Source organism: Haematobia irritans, chromosome 4 (assembly GCF_050003625.1).
Source record: "Haematobia irritans isolate KBUSLIRL chromosome 4, ASM5000362v1, whole genome shotgun sequence".
In the NCBI taxonomy this organism is placed as follows: domain Eukaryota; kingdom Metazoa; phylum Arthropoda; class Insecta; order Diptera; family Muscidae; genus Haematobia; species Haematobia irritans.
Window position 1 is genome coordinate 67919596 of NC_134400.1, and position 22952 is coordinate 67942547.

At 30.7% G+C, this 22952-nt stretch overlaps 1 protein-coding gene across 2 annotated transcripts in view; it reads left to right on the top strand.

Moving 5' to 3' along the window:
• S1P (membrane-bound transcription factor site-1 protease) overlaps positions 1-22952 on the top strand; it is a 198836-nt gene that overhangs the window by 170717 nt on the left and 5167 nt on the right. Inside the window, exon 5 of one of the 2 annotated variants that reach the window (XM_075307577.1) lies at positions 9264-9488. The exons of the other annotated variant lie outside the window; for it this stretch is intronic. Within the exon in view, the coding sequence (XP_075163692.1) occupies positions 9264-9293 (30 nt within the window). The 3' untranslated portion in view covers positions 9294-9488. Of the gene's footprint in view, positions 1-9263; positions 9489-22952 lie in introns of those variants that run through there. 2 annotated transcript variants of the gene reach the window in all.

Here is a 22952-nt window from a genome sequence, read left to right on the forward strand (position 1 = left end):
TTCACCAAAATCAATATGGCTTCCAAAAGGGAAAAAGTATAAATAAACTTCTTGGAAAGTTCACCAATGAAATAAATTCAAGTTTGGACAACAAGTTGAATTGTTTGGTCATCTTCATCGATTTCAGTAAGGCATTTGATACACTCTCTCATACGAAACTTATAGATGTACTAGAAAGAAATGGTATTCGAGGCAATTGTCTAAATTGGTTCCGAAATTACCTTCAGTTTCGATCTTATCGTGTAAAAATAGATGGAAATTTGAGTGACGAAATGAGTATTACGCATGGTGTTCCGCAGGGCTCTAAGCTTGGGCCAATTTTATATATATTATATGCCAATGAAATACTCAATGTTCTACAAAATAGTACAGCCTATGCTTATGCTGATGACACGGCCATAGTTGTTACAAACAAAAACATTGAAACAGCTAAACTGACTATGCAAAGTGAGTTCAATAAAATTACGAAATGGTGCCACGATAACGGTTTAGTTATCAATTCTACAAAAACAAAACTGATGCACATTAAACCCTCAAGCGTATCAGACACAAACATAGATATTATATTCCATGACTATAATTGTCTACATAATTCCCATAGAGAAAACAATTCAACTGACAACTGTCAAAATATAATTGAGATGGTGCAAACTTATAAATATTTGGGAATTTTGGTGGATAGCACATTTAAATGGAAACCTCAAATCGAAAATCTACAAAAAAAATTGCAACAATCATCATATGCTCTATTTCATCTGCGCAACTGTGCGCCTCCTTATGTAGTGAAACAAGCTTACCTTTCTTTGTGTGAGTCGTACCTTAGAAACGGAATAATAGCTTGGGGAAACGCAACATATTGCAAATCTCTACAAAATACACAATATCGCCTAGTTAAAAATATCATGCAAGCAAAATCCCACACAAGAAATGATAGCAGCGCTGACTACAACAACACAGAAAACACGACTAATACACACGGAAACGGAAACACCAATATAAACAATACATCAATTACTACCAACACGAATTCAAGCGTACCAAATACAAATACAACTACCAGAAGAGAGGAATACTCAACAAATGTCAACCACACACAACACGGTTACATTAATACAAATAGATCACAACATTTTATTAATACACACAACACAAGGCAACACAACGAAGACGTAAAACGATTTATGCGTAGCGAAAGGTTACTCAACATACAAAGTATTTACAAATTAACACTCTGCTCTGAATTTAACGATGATCAAAATATACTCAAGCGCATTGACCATCAGCAGAACACCAGAATGAAGAAAGAAGGAAGATATACAATACCGAGGCATAGGACCAGATATGGGCAGAATTCTTTGGCCATCCAATTACCGAGCGTTTTAAACAAATTACCTTTAGATATATTTAATATTAATGATAAGTTAAAACTGAAAAAGAATTTGAAAGATTATTTACTTGATAAACAATGAAGTAATTAAATCAAAGAAATGAAGAAATCATATTGCATAGATGAAAAAATGCTCACCATATTATGTATACTATTATTATTGTATTAATGCATCAACTCTCTTCAACACAATGTAATAATCTCCTGCAGAAAAACCTTAAGGTTTCGCGGGGTTCTATTAATTTGTAATGAAATATGAACTATGATCAATAAAAAAAAAAAAAAAATAATTTAATTTAATTTAATTTAATTTAATTTAATTTAATTTAATTTAATTTAATTTAATTTAATTTACTTTAATTTAATTTAATTTAATTTAATTTAATTTAATTTAATTTAATTTAATTTAATTTAATTTAATTTAATTTAATTTAATTTAATTTAATTTAATTTAATTTAATTTAATTTAATTTAATTTAATTTAATTTAATTTAATTTAATTTAATTTAATTTAATTTAATTTATTTTTTTTTTCTTCCTTTATTGAATAATTCATTTATCATTACACAATAATATAGACCCGCGAAACCATAGCGGTTTTTCTGCAGGAAAGTATTGAAGTGTCTTGAAGAGACTTAATGTTATAAAAGAAGTATTATATCAAATTCATATATACATTACATAATTATAATATTCAAATTTAATTTAGTTTTTCATTGATTTTCAAGTAAATAATCTTTTAAATTCTTTTTTAATTTCAATTTATCTTTGAGATTAAATAAATTCAAGGGTAATGCATTTAAAATATTCGGTAATTGAATGCCCAAAGAATTCTTCCCGTATGTGGTTCTATGCCTCGGGATTTTGTAGCGTCCTTCTTTCCTCATTCTTGTGTTCTGTTGATGATCAATCCGTTCCAACAAGCTTTGATCGTCAAAAAATTCTGCGCAGAGCGTTAATTTATGAATACTTCGAATATTGAGCAATCTCTCACTGCGCATAAATTGTTTTACATAATCGTTTAATTTAATTTAATTTAATTTAATTTAATTTAATTTCATTTAATTTAATTTAATTTAATTTAATTTAATTTAATTTAATTTTATTTAATTTAATTTAATTTAATTTAATTTAATTTAATTTAATTTAATTTAATTTAATTTAATTTAATTTAATTTAATTTAATTTAATTTAATTTAATTTAATTTAATTTAATTTAATTTAATTTAATTTAATTTAATTTAATTTAATTTAATTTAATTTAATTTAATTTAATTTAATTTAATTTAATTTAATTTAATTTAATTTAATTTAATTTAATTTAATTTAATTTAATTTAATTTAATTTAATTTAATTTAATTTAATTTAATTTAATTTAATTTAATTTAATTTAATTTAATTTAATTTAATTTAATTTAATTTTTTTTTTTTTTTTTTTTTTAAATTCAGTTTTTCTTTATTTCAGATAAAAAATATAAACACAATAATTTGTTAGTCCCGCGAAGCCCTAGGAGGCTTGTCTGCAGGTTAATTAAATTACATGTTTTGATAATTATACTAGGTTGGATAATTGGAATTTAGAAAACAATGATGGCTAATAGTGATTATCTTAGTTTATATCAGTTCAGCTGAGGATAAGTAACATTAATATTTGAAAATGTATATCAACTTAGAAAAAAGTTTTTAATTTTTCTTTTTTTAAGCAAGTTATTATCTAGGTTCAGGAGATTTACAGGTATGCTGTTTAAAGTTGTTGGTAGTGTTACGGCCAGTGAAGTTTTTCCGTAGTTATTGCGGAACATAGGAACTTTGTACCGTCTTTGAGATCTACGTCTAGTGTTATGTTGGTGATCAATGCATTTCAGTAGTTCAGGGTCATTGTAGAACTCTGATGTTATTGTTGTTTTATATATTCCATCAATGTCGAGAATTTTTAAATCTCTGTACATTTGTTTTGGAGATTGCATGTTGTAGTATGGAAAAGCTGGGTGATTTATTCGAGATGGATATCGACTAGAATTGCTCACGGGTGTGAGTTGTTCTTTGTAGTTTTTATTTTTATACAGTAGTTTTAAAAGTCTGTTTTGTGTTATTTGTAGCGTTCTGCAGTGTGTGGCTCTTCCCCAGGCTGTTATGCCGTGTCTAAGGTACGTCTCCGCCATTGAAAAGTAGGCTTGTCGTAGAACGGAGTAAGTCGAGCATCGGCTTAGGTGATATAGCGAGAATGTTATCTGTCTTAACTTGTTTTGGATGTGTTCAATATGTTGTCTCCACTTGAAATCGGTTTCAAGGTAAACTCCCAAGTATTTGTATGTATCAACTTGTTCTATATATGTGGTACAGGAGTCAGTTTGCTGAGGATGGGTGGTGCGATGTAGGCATGCTGTATCATGAAATTTCAGCGTAATATTTCTGCTTGGCATACTTTTTGGTTTGAATTGCATTATTTTAGTTTTCGTTGCGTTTATGATAAGTCCTCTGTCGTGGCACCATTTGCAGATAGTATTTAATTCATCTTGCATGATATTTAAGGCAGTGGAAAAGCATTTATTGGAAACAAGTACTGCTGTATCATCTGCATATGCAAATGGGGTGCTATTTTGTAGTTGTGCCAACATATCATTTGCGTATAATATATATAGGATAGGGCCCAGTTTGGATCCTTGTGGTACACCATATTTAACTTCTTTGGTTTCACTGAGATTGTTTTTGATTTTAACTCTGTATGTTCTACAGTGGAAATAGTTTTTAAACCAGTTTAGGCAATATCCCCGAATTCCATATCTCTCCAAAGTTTCAATTAATTTTCCATGTGGCAGGGTGTCAAACGCCTTACTGAAGTCTATAAAAAGTGCTATGCAGTAAAGATTATTATGCAAGCTTTGGTTTATATAGTTTGAGAATAATCCTAGCAATTTATTTATACTTTTGCCTTTTTGAAAACCGAATTGGCTTTTGTGGATTATCTTGTTTTTCTCAATAAAATCATTTATACGTTTTGCAACTACTTCTTCCATAATCTTTTCTACTATCGATAGTATGGCTATAGGTCTGTAGTTGTTATAATCAGATTTGCATCCACTTTTGTATATTGGTCTAATTAAGGAAGTTTTAAGAATGTTTGGTATTTCTGATTCGTTGAAGCTATTGTTGATTAATTTGGTGAAAACCGGTGTTAGGCAGGCTGCGTTATTTTTGAGATCAATCGCCCTGATTCCGTCAATTCCAGCACTTTTGTTTATATTTAGCGTGTTTAGTATGCTATATATTTCATTTTCACTTACAGCGCTCATATATATCGTCTTTGTGAGAGATGATTTTATAGTGCTGATAGTTTGAATGTTGCAGTTGTGAATTAATTTATCAACATTTTCTTCGAATTTGTTCGCAAAATTTCGTGTTATTATACCAATTTGTTCATTCGGAAAATTACTCTTTATTGTTTGATCCAGATTCTTTGTTGTTTTGCCTGTTATTTCATTGATAAGTTTCCATGTTTTCCTAATATCTTTTCTGTTTTCTATAAACTGTTGACGATTATATGAATTTTTCGCTCTTGTAATCTGTTTATTAAGTTTATTGTTAAACACTTTATATATCTTCTCATTTATCTTACTATTTTTGTTCTTTTGCCATTTTTTATGAAGCCTATCGCGAATATCACAAGATTGCAATAGATCTTTTGTTAACCAAGGTAATGGATTTCTTCTTTTTGTTTTGTTAGTCATTATTTTACATTTTTTATAAATATCATCGAAAGTGGTGCATATTACTTGAAACATTTCATCTGTAGTATAATTTGAATTTATTATTTCTTCCCATTTTACTTCCTTTACCATTCGATTAACTTTCCCATTATTAAATTTTATGACTGAAGGTTCTTCTTGTTCATAATTTGTACCTTGTCTAACCACTGTGTTATCATTTATTTTGCAATCGTTGCATATTGCACAGAAGAGAGAATAGTGGTCTGATATGGTTGTTTTAACAACGGCTGCATATGCTCTCGTTGTGGATATGTTCGATCGAACGAAGATGTGATCAGTACATGATTTAGTTTCGTTGTTCGCGTCTTCTCTCGTCGTTTTATCTATCATACATTGCATTCCGTTTGATGAAAGCATATCCAAATACTTTGCTGTCGTCGCTGTGTTCTTGCTAATGTCGATATTCATATCACCTACTATAATCATCTCTTGTTTCTTTTTGTATTTATTTATTGTGATGTCCAATTCTTCTATAAAAGAGTGTGGATTTTGGTTTGGTGGTCGATATAGTGAGGTGATTGTCATGGCTTTGTTGTTTATTGTCATGTTTACCGTAATCGATTCAAACGACTCAGTGTTTGTTGTTGTTGTTTCAAAGTTGATGTTTTCGCGAATGTACATTGCCACTCCTCCGCCTCTTCCTTCTCTGTTTAGGAAAATAGAATTGAATCCATTTATTGAGTAGAGGTTGTTTTCGTCGTTTGTTATGTTCGTTTCGGTCAGTATTATTAGTTGAATTTTATTTATGAGTTGAATTATGTGTGATTGTAGAATTATAAAATTTTTTCTTAGGGATCTTATATTTAAATAAATAAAAGGTAATGAAAAATTCAAATATTTTGATTGTATTTCATTAAAATTGTTTATTACTTCATTTCTTGAATTCATTTTGTGTTTTTGTTTAATATTGTTTGTTTTTATATGCTTTTAAATTATAACAATAACAGTGTTAAAAATATATAATGTCTCAATAATCTTGTTTTAATTTTGATTTGATTTAGGAGTTTTAATTTAATTCATTTATATTTTAATTACAAATGCATTCGATATCCGCGGCATTGTTAATTAATATTTGAGGTGAGCTTTCAGCTTTGCGTGCATATATTGTTCCATTTCGTACCCATACAAATTTCCACTGGCATTCTCGTGCTTTTGTTTTCGCCATCCATAAAAGACGCCTATTATTTCCAGTAAGCTCATCATTCACGTATATGTAGCTTGTTGTATTGCTGTTACTCTCTCCTGTAAGTATATTTGCATTTACTTTATGCCCCTTCAATCTCTTCATAAGTTCTCTCTTAGTGTAAAGAGATGTGAACTCAACGATTATTTTTTTGTTTCTCTTCAACCTGAGGGCACTAACTATGTCTGTATCGTTTAATTGTAAGTCAACTGATGCCGCTATTTTTTTAATGATGTTTACTGGATCAGTGAGAGAGTCTGGCACATTATTAATTTCAATATTTTTGCATAGTGCTTGTTGTTCTAGTTTTTGAATACGTGTTTCCATATTTGTTATTTGTTGTGATTTAATTTTGTCTTTTTCTTGCAGTTCTTTGACTTGTTCAGTTAAGCTGGCAAGTGTTTGGTTAATAGTATTTATGGCATGAGACAATGTATTTTTAATTTCTATGTTGGATGCATTTAGTGTATTCATTTGCTGCATCAAGCTTGCTCCCATTTGTTGCATGGCATTTTGTAAGTCGCTCATGCTTATTGATTGTTCATTGTTGTGTGTTAATACATTGCTGTTGCTTTCTGTGTTTTGAGAAGTTGTTGCTTGCTTGAAGCGCTTTGATAAATCGTTTGTTTCATCGTCGTCTCCTCGTTGTTGTTTTTGTTGATGGCATTGAGTATTTGGTTCGTTGTATACAAACGAATGATAGACATTATTTGGAGACTTGCCTCTTGGTTTACATACTTGGCATTTCCATTCTGCTTTCTTATTGCTGCTCATGAAATTGTATGTATTTTCAGAAAGTACTGAGCAAGGGCTGAAGTGAAAGCTTCGATCACAATTATGGGACTTAACAAAAGTGATTCCTGTTATTGGCAGATTGCAATTATCGCATTTGGGAAGTTCCGTCGTTGTAGACATTCTTCGGATTTTTTCAAGAGAAGAAAGATACAAAATGTAGAATAAACACAAATGTATGCTCGATATGATCCGCGCACTTTTATAACACGTCCGTTCGCTTTGAGTGTTACAGCTGAACTGATTTAATTTAATTTAATTTAATTTAATTTAATTTAATTTAACTTAATTTAATTTAATTTAATTTAATTTAATTTAATTTAATTTAATTTAATTTAATTTAATTTAATTTAATTTAATTTAATTTAATTTAATTTAATTTAATTTAATTTAATTTAATTTAATTTAATTTAATTTAATTTAATTTAATTTAATTTAATTTAATTTAATTTAATTTAATTTAATTTAATTTAATTTAATTTAATTTAATTTAATTTAATTTAATTTAATTTAATTTAATTTAATTTAATTTAATTTATTTTAATTTAATTTAATTTAATTGAATTGAATTGAATTGAATTGAATTGAATTGAATTGAATTTAATTTAATTTAATTTAATTTAATTTAATTTAATTTAATTTAATTTAATTTAATTTAATTTAATTTAATTTAATTTAATTTAATTTAATTTAATTCTAACGCGTACATTAGTCGTGTTTTTCCTAGTTTTACGACGGGCTCATCGTTGCTTATTATATTTCATGTTAGCCTGATACCGAAACAGGCAATTGACGTCCAAATGCATTATATCTAATTATACAATTATTTTTCGAGCTTTATGTTGTTGCATTACTATGTAACAAAACGAAATAAAAATTAGATTAAGGGGCTTGTAAGTTATATGAAAAGATGATGAACAGTGGGAGAAAAGATGATTCAATTTGTAAGAGGAAATTTCCCAAATGTTTTCTCCATAAGGAGTTATCATAAAGGGCCCAAAATTGAGTCATCTCTCCCAGCCAGATCTATACTAAAGGCTGCGGAAAGGTTCATTCGCCCGAACCGAAACATGTACAGTCCAGGCGTGTATAGATTTGTATCTGGCGTTTTCTTTTCAATGGCTCTATTGACCATGTTCCTTAATCTATATCTGTCCATAAAGCTCGAAAAATGATTGTATAATTAGAAAAAATATTTATTTAAAAACGTTCATTTTTCACCGAATTCGATTTTGAGCACTTTTTTTGCAATTTTCTCATGGCCCTAGGCCGAAAAAAATTTTTTTGCAGTCTTCAACAAAGTTGTAGCTCTTGACTCGTCCACAAAAGTGCTGAATATATTTATTCATCTTCATGCTCAAAACCGCTTGATGCAAAAGTAAGATGGATGGAACATGTTAAGAAGAAAAATAATGAAGTAAAACTAAAGTTAAACAAAGTCTACTGGATTCTAACTGACAATAGAGTACATAATATATGCAAATGATATGTTAAATATTCTCAAGAAATCTAAACCTTTTGCGTACGCAGATGATACTGCAATCGTAGTAACTCATCGATCTGCACAAGATGCCACAAAAATACTACAGGAAGAATTAAATCACATTACGAAATGGTGTCACGACAAAGGATTGTTAATAAATGCATCCAAAACAAAAGCAATCCATTTTAGACCACGACACATTCAAAAAACTAACATCCCGGTGATATACCACGGATTGGAATGCGTACATAGATATATTAATCAAGATAATGATGACATATGTTCCACATCTATAGAATTTGTAGAATCATACAAATACTTAGGAGTTCATCTGGATACGCATTTTAAATGGAAGGATCACATAAACTATATTCAGAAAAAACTACGCCAAACACTTTTCTCACTCTATCACCTCAGCAGATGCTCACCATACAATGTCGTTAAACAAGCATACCTGTCAATAGGAGAATCTTACTTGAGGCATGGGATAACTGCTTGGGGAAAATCAACACATACGAAAACATTACAACGTACACAAAACAGACTTATTACATTACTGTACAAAAACTACAGATTTCGACACAATAACTGTCACAGAAACCTATACGATAACAACCAAAACAAAATTTATAAATTTCTTCAAATTTTAGATATTGATGGAATATATAACTCTACCATAATAAATGAGTTCCACAATGATACCTCACTATTGAAGCCCATTAGTCATATGGTGAATACACGAAGTAGAGCTCAGGGTCGATATACAGTACCACGTTTTAGGACAGAGTATGGAAAAAGCAGCCTGGAAGTTTCGCTACCAAAAATACTGAACAAGATGCCGAATACATTGATCTCAATAACAAATGAAAGAAGAAGGAAGAAGAAGATAAGGAAATATTTTCACACATAAAGCTTTAACTTATGGAAGCCAAAATTAAACAGCTGAGCTGAATTATAATGATATTGTTACTTTTTGTTATATACAATTAAACTTACAATTTAATTAACCTGCAGACAAGCCTTAAGGCTTCGTGGGATTTTAGAATTAAGGATGAATTGTGAATGATTTATTTTGATCAATAAACTTGATTTAAACTTGAAACCAATACCAAATAAATTATTGATTTATAATCAAATGGTAAAACCAATATGGATGTACTGCATGAAGCTTTGGGGCTGTACCCCAGCGGCGTAGTTCATGTGCTTGGAAGGACTCCTTCCAAACCTGTCTAGGCATTACAGATGCCTGCTTAGGACATTACACCATCCTTTTCATTTAACATGCACTGAAAAAAATATTGTCGTGAGGTCAAAGATTTCATGTCTTTAAAATACGAATGCAAATTTTTTTTGTCCAAAGGTCGATAAACTTTTCAATGAAGTCGTAGTGTCCTTATAATTAAGTTATTTCTCTTAAACGTGGGTATCATAACATGAAAGAAAAATTGTTTGGGCTAAGGTCAACTTGACTGTAATAATTCAGAAATATTCTTTAAATTTTATGACATTGTCTTAATATTTGTTGTCTTTTTGCATCTTGACTACAAAGCAAAAAATCGTTCAAATATAGGACATGTTAACACTTTATTTTAAAGACGTTTTTACTTGATAACATAATTTCTACTGGAAGTCGAGTCTTAATTTGGAAAATAAAGTTGTCGTTAACTGTTTTTAAAGGACTTTGAAGCTGAAAAAGCGAAAAATTAAAATTTGCTTCCTAGAGCAAGTACACAAACCCAAATTTAAAAGAGAATTGTGTCTTAAAAGTATCCTTTATTGTATTCTCCGCTTCTTTGGCTCAGAATCAATACCAACATTTTTAAAGTAAAGACAAAATCTTTGGAACCGGGCATGCTTTTTTTTCAGAGTAGTGTAAGAGGGCCTTCATCTGTCCTCTAAACAGAAGGAATTTTACAGGGGTGTATATTAAAATTCCTACATAATTCCTGAGAAGGCTGTTATGATGGCAAATGTTCGTGGGAGAATTGCAAGGGTTGTAACGACACCAAGCAACTATGGCCCCATTCAAACTTAAACCGCACACTAGATATGCTACTGTTAGGTGTGTATTAAGTTCGAGTTTAGCCGCTAATTTTCACTAAAGTGAAAACTAAAGCAGTAAAAAAAGTCATAAAAGTATACACATTTGTTGCAGATTTCATTATAACTTGATGGAGGATAGCCCAAAGCTAATTTTCACAAAGTTTGTATTCATTAAAATGGATTATTAAAGAAAAGTAATCGCGAAAAAATTACTATTTTAGCGGATAAATTCGAACTTAATACCCACCTGTTCTCATGACGTCAGATTTCACTCCTGATATCTGCTACAACGGGTCGCTGCCTAACAGGCGATTTTGCAAAAACTATTGTGCTATTTTTATTTTTGCAAAATGGATGCAACTCCATCAGCCGTTACGGCAAGAAATAGTCTAAGCCTTTTCAGAGTTTAAAAACTCAAAGAATTGGAACAAATCAATATTAACATCCAGGAAAGAATAAAAGCGTTGGAGAATATTTGCAGCCAACTGCACCAAGAAAATTCAGCATTACGATTACTGTTCGCACAAATCCAAGAAACGAATAATAATAATGGAAGTAGTGAAAAGGCCACTAATGCAAATATTAGTATGGTTAATGAAATACCCGACAGATCATTCATGTAACAGATGGAGAGGAATTGGCAAAGGAAACCGAGTTGATCAAAATATAATGTGTTTTCTTTTCTTGTAAAAAATGTGCACACAAAAACAGGCAAAAGTGCCTCTTCGAATTCTTTTGTGGAAATAGTGCCACGCATAGAGGCAATTTGCGGGCATTTGCAGCACTACCGACAAACGAGCTTGGTGCGATTGCCTTTGAATTCTTTTCTGCACCCTCAAAAAAATCGCTTCTCTAACATGTGTTCCAAACATATTTTGCAGGAAGCACATATATTATTGGCTACTGCCAAAACATTAATATGTTTGTATTATGTGAACATATTATATGTTTGGAAGTATTTTCAGCCCAAAAATATTATATGCTTGGAAGAGTTTTCCCCAAAGAAAATTGTGCTCATTCCCTCACATAATTTTCACTTCCACGAAATTTTTTAGTTCTTGGCACCTTTTTCTGTAAAACAAATAATGTTGAAGAAATTCTTCAATTTTAGAAATTTTTTATATTTTACCTTTCGCCTGGACGGACCATACAGTTTGTAAGCCAACACACTATCCACTGGGCTACGTAGCTGTTATAGTCACCAGTAGACAATTATCGTTATAAGTTACATTTATACAGCATAGTTTGCAGCGCCCACGAGCCCATGCAAACATAACATTATTTAACAAAAACATATATTTGTTGGCCACGTGGAGCAGCGGTTGGCACCATGTCTGCCTTGCATGCCGACTGAACACCATTTTTGTTTTTTTTTTTAATTTACACATTTATATTTATACTATAACATGTTTATAATGAAACTTCGAAATGTGGGTTATTAGAGATTTACAGTGAGAAAAGAACAGTGCTTTAAATAAACGAAATGGACTGAGCTTTTGGATAAAATATTATTTTTTATTGGAAAAATTACCAATTTGCAAAAAAACTGTTTTTGGTATAAAAGTTTGAAATTTTGGAAGGAATTCAAAAACTCTAACAAAAGAAGAACATGGAGTCGAATATAAACATACATAACTAATTGAATAATATACACATAAATTTATTTAGGCTTGAACATTTGTGTACTAGCATTTAACACCATTGCATTTAAAACTTATCGTGTTTTGTACTTAATTTCAATTTTATCTTTAAGGCCGGTATTAAGTTGGCATTATCGCTCTAAAATGACGCTGTGTTGCCTTTTACTTTTCTTTAATAATTAATTTTAAAGAAAATAAAACTCGAACTTAATGCCCGCTTTTATATTTGAAGGTGTCCGTAACTCCTCTTTGTCTTTATACATTTTACTGTTTAATTTTTCACTATTTCCTCCTTTTTTCATTCTACTGTCCCAACTCTAAAAAGAATATAGCGTTATTTTTATAAAGATCCCTTTGTAATTTTTGTATATTTTCCACCGTTTTTTAAATTTCCTTTGCCTGAATATTTTGACTTACTCCTTGTACTTTCCGATTTCTTTTAACGAACAAAGAAAAAAAATTGTGCCCATAATGCCAAAATGATAAACAAACCACATGTCCACACACATAAAATGCTGCTCTCAAGTCGAAAACACATGCTGTTTTTTTCAAATGTCTATTCTGTTGGTTCCCAATGTCTATTCTCTTTACTCCGAATACTCGTTCTAATATTCAAATTAAAAAATATTTAGACTTAGGCATATCAAATTATTGCCTTATCATAAAACAACATACACAAATAGCTCTCTTTTGATTCTCTCGCCGTGTTATGTTAATATCTTTCGTCAACCCTTCCGGTTTCCATCTCTATTTCTTGCTTTATACTCTCTCTGAATAAAATAAAATGAATAAAATATCACAACATATATATGTTTACTTGAAATTTGTAAATTTATATATGTTTACATTCGCACATATTATTTTGATGAAACATTCATGCCCCAAACATAATACATTCTAACATATTAATATATGTGTCCCAAACATTTAGTGTTAGTTTAGGAACATTATATGTTTGCATTTAAATATATTGTGTTTAAAAATTGTGCGCGAAACACATTTTGTTTATATCGGAACATATGAAAAACAAATTTTTCTAACAGTGTGACGTTGAAATGATAGCATGTTTAAGAAAACCCTCTTATCCGCCTACAAAACCATACAAATCGCGAAGCCCGTAATTTACTCCAAACTTCAAATCAACCTAGAAGTTTGCGCCGTTTCACACCAAACGATTTATTAACTCGCTTTAATATATGAAAGCATCACTTCTATTAAATATTTACAACAATAATTGTTCTAGTTCAAGTATATGAGTCTTAGGATATTTTGATTTCTATAAATCTACTGATGTTTATAAATAAACTATTAGTTAGTCATTTTATCATAGTAGAGACTTGTTGTAGTATAAGTTAAGCATCAAATATGTATTTACTTAAATAAATAAGGAAAAAAGCATATATCCAATCACGTATCCAATCAAATACAAATGTCTTTGGCGCTATATAAAGTTCAACTTTTTACAAAATTAGTTCATTTTAACCTAAAGAAGGGTCACTTTTTTCTAGGTGAACAAATCAGACTTTGGATGTTTTTGAAAAATTAGTTATATTTAAAATCCGTGTTAGGCCGATAGCCTCTAGTTGCTAGTGCCCGTATAACTAGGTTTATTGTAATTTGTAATTATAACAAATCCGTAATAGCATATATTTTTATAACCACTACCATAGAATGGTGTTGGATATAAGAAGTATTCATTCCGTTTGTATATTCTTGATCAGGAAGAAATTCTTAGATAATATAACCATGTCCGTCTGTCTGTCTATTTATTCACGCTACACGTTTCAATAACTAAGCTATCGTGCTCGTCTTTTGTCTACAGGCAGGTCAAGTTCGATAGTGGGCTTTCTGGGTCCCATATAAACCGACCCCACGATTTGGGGTCTTGAGCAGCTAGATACCAAAATTTTTATCCGATTTGTATGAAATTCAAAGCGTATATGTAGATTTGGTCCATAAATAAGTGTGAGGAATATGGTGTGAATCGCACTATGTTTTTTGATTTGTTTGCGTTTCTGCCCTTTCGATATATCCCATATATCCAGGTTAAGCATAGTAATTAAGTACGTCTTGATTTAATGCAGTTACAATCCAATGATGAAGTCTTTATACCTTATTCACCTTGTGTTTGCATTAGCCCACTTTGAACTCTGTTCGTAGGCAAAAGTCCATAGCCAAAAGTATGGAACCGTATTCGTGCCAAGCATTATACACTGAAAAAACAGTGAACCCTTTTCCATTGCAAAATGAACTTAACTGTAGTAATATTGACCATGATTTATAGCCCTTAAATTTTTTTTCAATTTTTCTAGTTTATAATTCTCTTAAATTTTAGTTCATCTATGACATTGTATTTTAGTTCATTTTTACAACACCATAAGATTTATATACCCCTACCGAGTAAAAAAGTCAATATTATTTTGGTTTACTTGTTTATTTTGGGGGAAACCCGATAATAAAAATTGGTTAACAGTCTCTTTAAAATGTCGAAAACTAAACTATTTTTAAATCAATCCTTCCACAGTACAGAGAAATTAAATAATTAAAGGAACAACAAATCGTTTTACTATTATGAAAATGTTCATACATTAAAATTAAACTTTCTTTAAGCAAAAGTACTTTATTATAAAAACTTATGATGAAAGTTCTTAATACAATGTTTTTTGTGAATAAAAATTATGACCACGTGGAACAGAGAGTAGTTCATTTGAACTCGCTGTTTGGACATTTTGACTTATCCTTTTTTTATTCATCGTAGGTAATTTTTTCACATATCTTGCTGGAAAAAATGGAAGCAATAATGAAAATTGTTCAAAATTAACAACATGTAATGAAATATAATTTTTTAATTCATTTTATCTTGTAACTTACCATATTTAGGGGCATTCTATCAAATGGTGTAAGGAATTCAACTTTTCTTTGAAAAACGTATCTCATAAAATTTGTAGCTGAAACACTTAGAGAAATAATGAAGTATTCTCTATAAACTCATAAAACTGTGTTGTTATCGATGTGAAGGATATAATAAAATAAATATTCTAGTTGAAAGAAAGACAAAGTTTTAATATAAAACTTACCAATTCTCTATTAAATTGTACGCTGAGGGGAAATATAAAAAGATGTCCAAATTTATTTGGGTTACTCTGAAATTAAATATTTATTTTTTACATTAATTAAAATTATTAAATAGGTTTCCAAAAAATCTAATGAAAACAAGTATATACGGCCGTAAGTTCGGCCAGGCCGAATCTTATGTACCCTCCACCATGGATTGCGTAGGAACTTCTACTAAAGGCTGTCATCCACAATCGAATTACTTGGGTTGCGATAACACTTGCCGATGGCAAGGTATCGTAAAACTTTTTAACACTGTCTTCTAAATTGTAAGTTAGTCCATAAGGGGTATATATTAAACAAAAAAAAAAGGCCGATTAAATACGTATATAATTCAGTTTGACAAAATTTTCTATAGAAATCAAAACTTGACAAAATTTTCTATAGAAATACAATGTTGACAAAATTTTCTATGGAAGTAAAATGTTGACAAAATTTTCTATAGCAATAAAATTTTGACAAAATTTTCTATAGAAATAAAATGTTGACAAAATTTTCTATAGAAATAAAATGTTGACAAAATGTTCTATAGAAATAAAATGTTGACAAAATTGTCTATAGAACTAAAATGTTTACAAAATTTTCTACAGAAATAAATTTTTTACAAAATTTTCTGTAGAAATAAAATTTTGACAAAATTTTCTATGGAAATAAAATGTTGACAAACATTGCTATAGAAATAAACTTTTTACAAAACTTTCTATAGAAATGAAATTTTGACAAAACTTTCTATAGTAATAAAATTTGACAATTTCTACATGGCTGTTAGAGGCCATATACTAACGAAATGTACCAAATTTCAACCGCATCGGATGACTTTTGCTTCTCCAAGAGTCTCCGGAGGTCAAATCGGGGGATCGGTTTATATGGGAGCTATATATAATTATTGACCGATATGGACCAATTTTTGCATGGTTGTTAGAGACCATATACTAACACCACGTACTAAATTTCAATTGTATCGGATGAATTTTGCTCATCCAAGAGGCTCCAGAGTTCAAATCTGGGGATCGGTTTATATGGGAGCTATATATAATTATGGACCGATATGGACCAATTTTTGCATGCTTGTTAGAGACCGTATACTAACATCAGGTACCCAATTTCAAACGGATCGGATGAATTTTGCCCCTCCAAGAGGCTCCGGAGGTCAAATCTGGGGATCGGTTTATATGGGAGCTATATATAATTATGGACCGATATGGACCAGTTTTTGCATGGTTGTTAGAGACCATATATTAATACCACGTACCAAATTTCAATCGGGTAGGATGAAGTTTGCTCCTCCAAGAGGCTCCGGAGGTCAAATCTGGGGATCGGTTTATATGGGAGCTATATATAATTATGGACCGATATGGACCAATTTTTGCATGCTTGTTAGAGACCGTATACTAACATCAGGTACCCAATTTCAAACGGATCGGATGAATTTTGCCCCTCCAAGAGGCTCCGGAGGTCAAATCTGGGGATCGGTTTATATGGGAGCTATATATAATTATGGACCGATATGGACCAGTTTTTGCATGGTTGTTAGAGACCATATACTAATACCACGTACCAAATTTCAATCGGGTAGGATGAAGTTTGCTCCTCCAAGAGGCTCCGGAGGTCAAATCTGGGGATCGGTTTATATGGGAGCTATATATATTTATGGACCGATATGGACCACGTTTTGCATGGTTGTTAGAGACCGTATACTAACATCAGGTACCAAATTTCAAACGGATCGGATGAATTTTGCCCCTCCAAGAGGCTCCGGAGGTCAAATCTGGGGATCGGTTTATATGGGAGCTATATATAATTATGGACCGATATGGACCAGTTTTTGCATGGTTGTTAGAGACCATATACTAATACCACGTACCAAATTTCAATCGGGTAGGATGAAGTTTGCTCCTCCAAGAGGCTCCGGAGGTCAAATCTGGGGATCGGTTTATATGGGAGCTATATATATTTATGGACCGATATGGACCACGTTTTGCATGGTTGTTAGAGACCGTATACTAACATCAGGTACCAAATTTCAACCGGATCGGATGAATTTTGCCCCTCCAAGAGGCTCCGGAGGTCAAATCTGGGGATCGGTTTATATGGGGGCTATATATAATTATGGACCGATATGGACCAACTTTTGCATGGTTGTTAGAGACCGTATACTTAGACCACGTACCAAATTTCAATCGGATCGGATGAATTTTGCTGCTCCGGAAGGCTCCGCAAGCCAAATTTGGGGATCGGTTTATATGGGGGCTATACGTAAACGTGGGCCGATATGGCCCATTTTCAATACCATCCGACCTACATCAATAACAACTACTTGTGCCAAGTTTCAAGTCGATAGCTAGTTTCGTTCGGAAGTTAGCGTGATTTCCACAGACGGACGGACAGCCGGACAGACGGACGGACGGACGGACATGCTTAGATCGACTCAGAATTTCACCACGACCCAGAATATATATACTTTATGGGGTCTTAGAGCAATATTTCGACGTGTTACAAACGGAGTGACAAAGTTAATATACCCCCATCCTATGGTGGAGGGTATAAAAATAATAATATGCATAAAAATATTATGGTTAACCCTAGACAGTCATCATTCGTCAAAATGACGACACGTAATTTCATTTTCGATTTAAAATGCATTTTAGGGAAATGGTAAATTTAAGTTATACTAAATCGACCGTTTTGAATTTTTTTTTTTATACTAATTAAAACCAAATTGAATAAGAATATAAATGCAAGTTTGGTTCACTTTTTCGCTCACGATGAAAATTATAGCGTCTTGAAATGAGCCGTAGTCAAAATGACGAAGGATGACGTTAATAGTTAAAGGTTTGGGGTTCTCCGTTCTTAAAAAAAACAAAAATTCTTTCTTGTTTTCTTTCTTTTTGTAGCTTCTGCTACCTTCAACTTTATTTTATTGAATCAAAAATATGACTGACTTGATATCTTCACTTAAAACTATTACAAAGTTATTTGTCTATCAATAATATGTTTATTAAGCATTTCCTTTGTTTGCACCTTTATTCTTGGTATCGTGTTTCGTTAGCGAAAATGAATGAATGTGATAATAAAAATTGCTATTGGAGACTTTTGTCTGCAATGTATATTTCTTTGGAAAAGTAAATAATTTATGTTTCTGAATAATTCGAAATAAAGTTGCAAACAACAGGAAACTCGTGTGTGTTGCAATAATTCTTAATAATAATTATTAAATTAGAACACGGTGGGGCGATACTGTAACTCCCCTTCCGTTAGATTGAGGCTCCGACGAAATATGAAGAATTGTTGCATGTCTTTTACAAAATATAGGTACGACAATTACTAATATAATTATTATTGAGATTGTAGTGCTACTTGTAGTTATGTTAATGATTTTGTTGATCTCTTGTGTTTTATTTAGGTCTGTAAAATTGTCTTCATATTTAATTTGTTTTATATATATAAATCTTCTAAATCAATTTCAGGTATTGTTTTGTTTTCTTTTATTTCATTTAAAAGGGAAGTTTCAATTACTTTTTCTTTTACGACTAATTTTTTATTTTCGAACGTTAAATTTCCAACATTGATTTTACAATTTTCAAATTTGATTAAAAAATTGTGACTTATATTTGAATTGTTTCTATCATAAATACAATTAGTTGTAAAGTTACTATAGAAGTTTTTAAAGATGATTACCCCTTCTTTAATTTCTTTTATTTCAGTGTTTTTATTTTCTTTAAGTGTGCAACTTGCTGTTTCATTTTTTGAAATACTTAAAATACATTGATCATTAATATTTTTTACATTCTTATATAAACTAGATATATTTGGTAAATATATATTTTGATTTTCGTCAATTAAGATTTTGTTTTCTCTTAAAAATAAAGATTTATTCATTTTATTGGGTATTGGTTCAAAAATTATTTGTGTAAAGGATATATGGGAAAATTGGGGAATGGAAAGGATAATGATTATTTGGTTTTTTTTCAAAGGAAACGGAAACTTTTGTCTTAGTATATTTTCCAAAGTCATTTACTATTTCAATTTCTTGTTCATCTAATAAATCTGTCGGTATTATTCCTAGTTTACTAGTAAATATAACCGTCGCAATGTCATCAATATGATTCTTCAGTAAATTTATGTCATTATCAATCTGGAAAATATGTCTTAGGAAAGTTACTTCGTCTTCTAGTGTAGATATTTTATTCTCGATTTCATTCCGAAATTTATTAACATATGTTTTTACTATATGCTGTTGTCTATTGATATGAGTTGTGACATTTGTAATTTGTACAGAAAGTATTTTACTTATACGCGTTATATTTCCTATTTCAATTGAGTAAGTATCAGTAATCGTTGTTAGGTTTTTAAGAAATGATCTGATTTCCTGTTCGTCATCACTGTCCATATTTCCTGTTATGTATTTTAGTCCTTTACCTAATCCATTTATTAACCCTCGTCTGATTCTAAAATTTGGTGACAGATTGTCTAATTTTATTTTCAAAAGATTAAAATTATTTAGCGTTGTATCAAGCAACGGCATTAAATCTGATATTGAACCATGTAATGAATTAATATTGTTCTCAATAATTTCAATAGTATTGTATTAGTGTGTTAGGTTTATTAAATGGTAAATTCTCCGGTAATGATCAACGATCCTTATGTCACTTTCCTTTATTGGGATGTAGCCTTCATTATCCGTTAGGTCTTGTATTTCCATTAATTGAGTTTTAATAGTATTCACCATTGAAATGAACAGTAATATGAATATTTGTAGTTTCATCTAGAAAAGATAGTATAGTTAAGTTATGTTGACGCTTGATTTTCCTCAGTATTCTGAAGTTTCTTTTTTCTTTTTATATGAGATTTATAGTATTTAAAATTCCTATCTGTTATTATATGGTCGTCGTCTAATTGGGATACTACTACTTTTCGGAATTTGGAATGATTTTTTCCTCCTCGCTCATCTTTTAAATATATTGGTCCTGTTTGGATATCTACGTTCTCACGTGTTTCATTCAATTTATTAATGATCTTTTCTTTTGTTTTTACAATTTTTTCTTTAATCAAGGGATACTCATTTTGGCTTACTGTTCCGTTTTTTAAAATCTATTGGTTTTTTACAAGTTGTCGAGTGTATTGTATTATTATAATACATTACTATTCTATACATTTTCTCTTCAACACTTTCTGTATCTCTGTTAGGGTCATGTTTCAAAATTCGGATATGTTCATTGATTGTATTATGGAGTCTTTCGACATCTGCGTTTGATAAATTGTGTTATACGTAGCTTTAGTTGTGGGTGGTAAAATTCGAATTTTAGTTCCGCAAAATTTTCATTAATTCCTCTATGATTATTTTTTCTATGTTCTTTTTCTATAATTTCTGTTAGCTCATTTTCACCTGTTACATCTTTAAGAAGATATTTACAGCGTATGATTTTGAAATCTCTATTCTCAGCAAAATATTTGTCAAAAACATTTTTCAGTCCATTGAAAACAGACTCATCGTTTACGAAAATTGCATTACTTTTATCTGGGTTAAAATGATTTTTTAAAAGAGTTATTATTGTGTTCTCATCAAAGGTTTTAGCATAAATTGTCTTTCTGTTATTCTTGAAAATCTGTTCATTTTTTATCTTCAGTGATCCTGACACTGTCTTTTGTATTACAATTTGTCTTCGATAGAAATTGATTGGATTATTTGTTTCAGAAATAATATTGAGTAAGTCTTCTTCTCTTTCTTCTTCATTGAAATTGATTTCTACTCTGGATAGTGCGTCTGCATTACCGTTCATAATACATTTCTTATATTGTATATCAAAATCGTACTCTTGTAAACTAAGTCTCCATCTAATTAGTCTTGAATTTGGTTCCTTCATAGAAAATAACAAAACAAAAGGTCTGTGATCCGTCTCGATTATAAATCGTCTTCCGAATAGGTATGGTCTAAAGTACTTTGTTGACCACACTATAGCAAGAAGTTCCTTCTCTATCGTACTGTAATTCTGTTCTGAGCCATTTAGACCTCGACTTGCATAACAAATAGGATGGCCATTCTGGGATAGAACAGCTCCTAAAGCAAAATTGCTTGAATCGGTTTGAAGAACGAATTTTTGATTAAAATTTGGATATACTAAAACGGGAGGGTTTGTAAGAAGTCTTTTAAGAGATTCAAATGCTTCTTTATATTCTATATTCTCAACGTCGATAACGGAGTCCTTTTTGAGATATCTTGTCATTGGCTTGGCTATGTTAGAATAATCTTTCATGAACTTGCGGTAATAACCGAATAATCCAAGAAATTGTTTTATTTCTTTTTGAGTCTTTGGAAAAGGGAATTTTTGTACGCATATTATTTTATCAGGATTTGGTCTGATACCTTCTTCGGATACTACGTGTCCAAGAAAGTTTGTCTCCCTTTTCATGAATTCGCTTTTATCTAACTGAACTTTCAAATTGACTTCTTTAAGTCTGCGAAATACTTTTATGATTGATTCTACGTGTTCTTGGAGAGAGGTCGAGAATATAATTATATCATCTAAGTAAACTAAACTAATTTTATTGATTAAATCGCCCAAGACATTATTCATTAAACGCTGGAAAGTGGCCGGAGCTGTTTTCAGTCCGAATGGCATACGAAGAAATTCGTAATGACCGCCTTCCGCATTAAATGCAGTCTTTGGAATATCCTTTCCGTGGATTTCGATTTGGTGGAATCCTTTCGCCAAATCGAGTGTTGTAAAGTACTGGCAGCGTCCTAATTTCTCTAGGATTTCATCAATGTTTGGGATTGGATATTTGTCATCTATGGTTATCTCATTGATTTTTTCTATAATCTACGACAAGTCTCCATTTAGTTTTACCACTAGCATCCATCCTTTTTGGGACTATCCAGACTGGTGCTGAATAAGGCGAATGACTAGGTCTTATTATTTTTTTATCTAACATTTCTTTTATTTGTTTTTTGACTTCTTCTTTGTGTATATAAGGATATCTATATGTTTTTGCTGCAATAGGTATATTATTAACTGTCCTTATTTCATGCTTGATTGCATTAGTAAAAGTAAGATCACTATCTTCAGTATAGAATATGTCTTTATATTTTTTAATAATTGGTATAAGTTTCTTGTGCTCTTCTTCGTTTAAGTGATCTAACCTAATTAGTTCCGTTATAGGTTTTTCAAGTTTTTCATCAAAATCAAATGTATAAAAATTTTCAGATGTTACTTCATCTGTTCCTTGTGTTTCTAGCATAACTCTTTGTGGTAAATTTCCATTTACTTTAACTAGAGCATTAATTTTATAATTTTTGGCTTCATATACACCTTCCATAATTTCGATATTCTTATCGCTTAAGATGGTTTGTGGGTTGTATATTAGACCCTTTTCCTGTTCTACTGGTAACATGATTTCATGTAATCCCTTTTCTTCGAAATAATATTCAATACCATCGTTGGTATATTGAATAGGAATTTCAGTTTCTTAAATTTTTAATACATTGTTTTTCATATTTATCATTGCATTCATATTTCTTAATATATTATTACCAATTATACC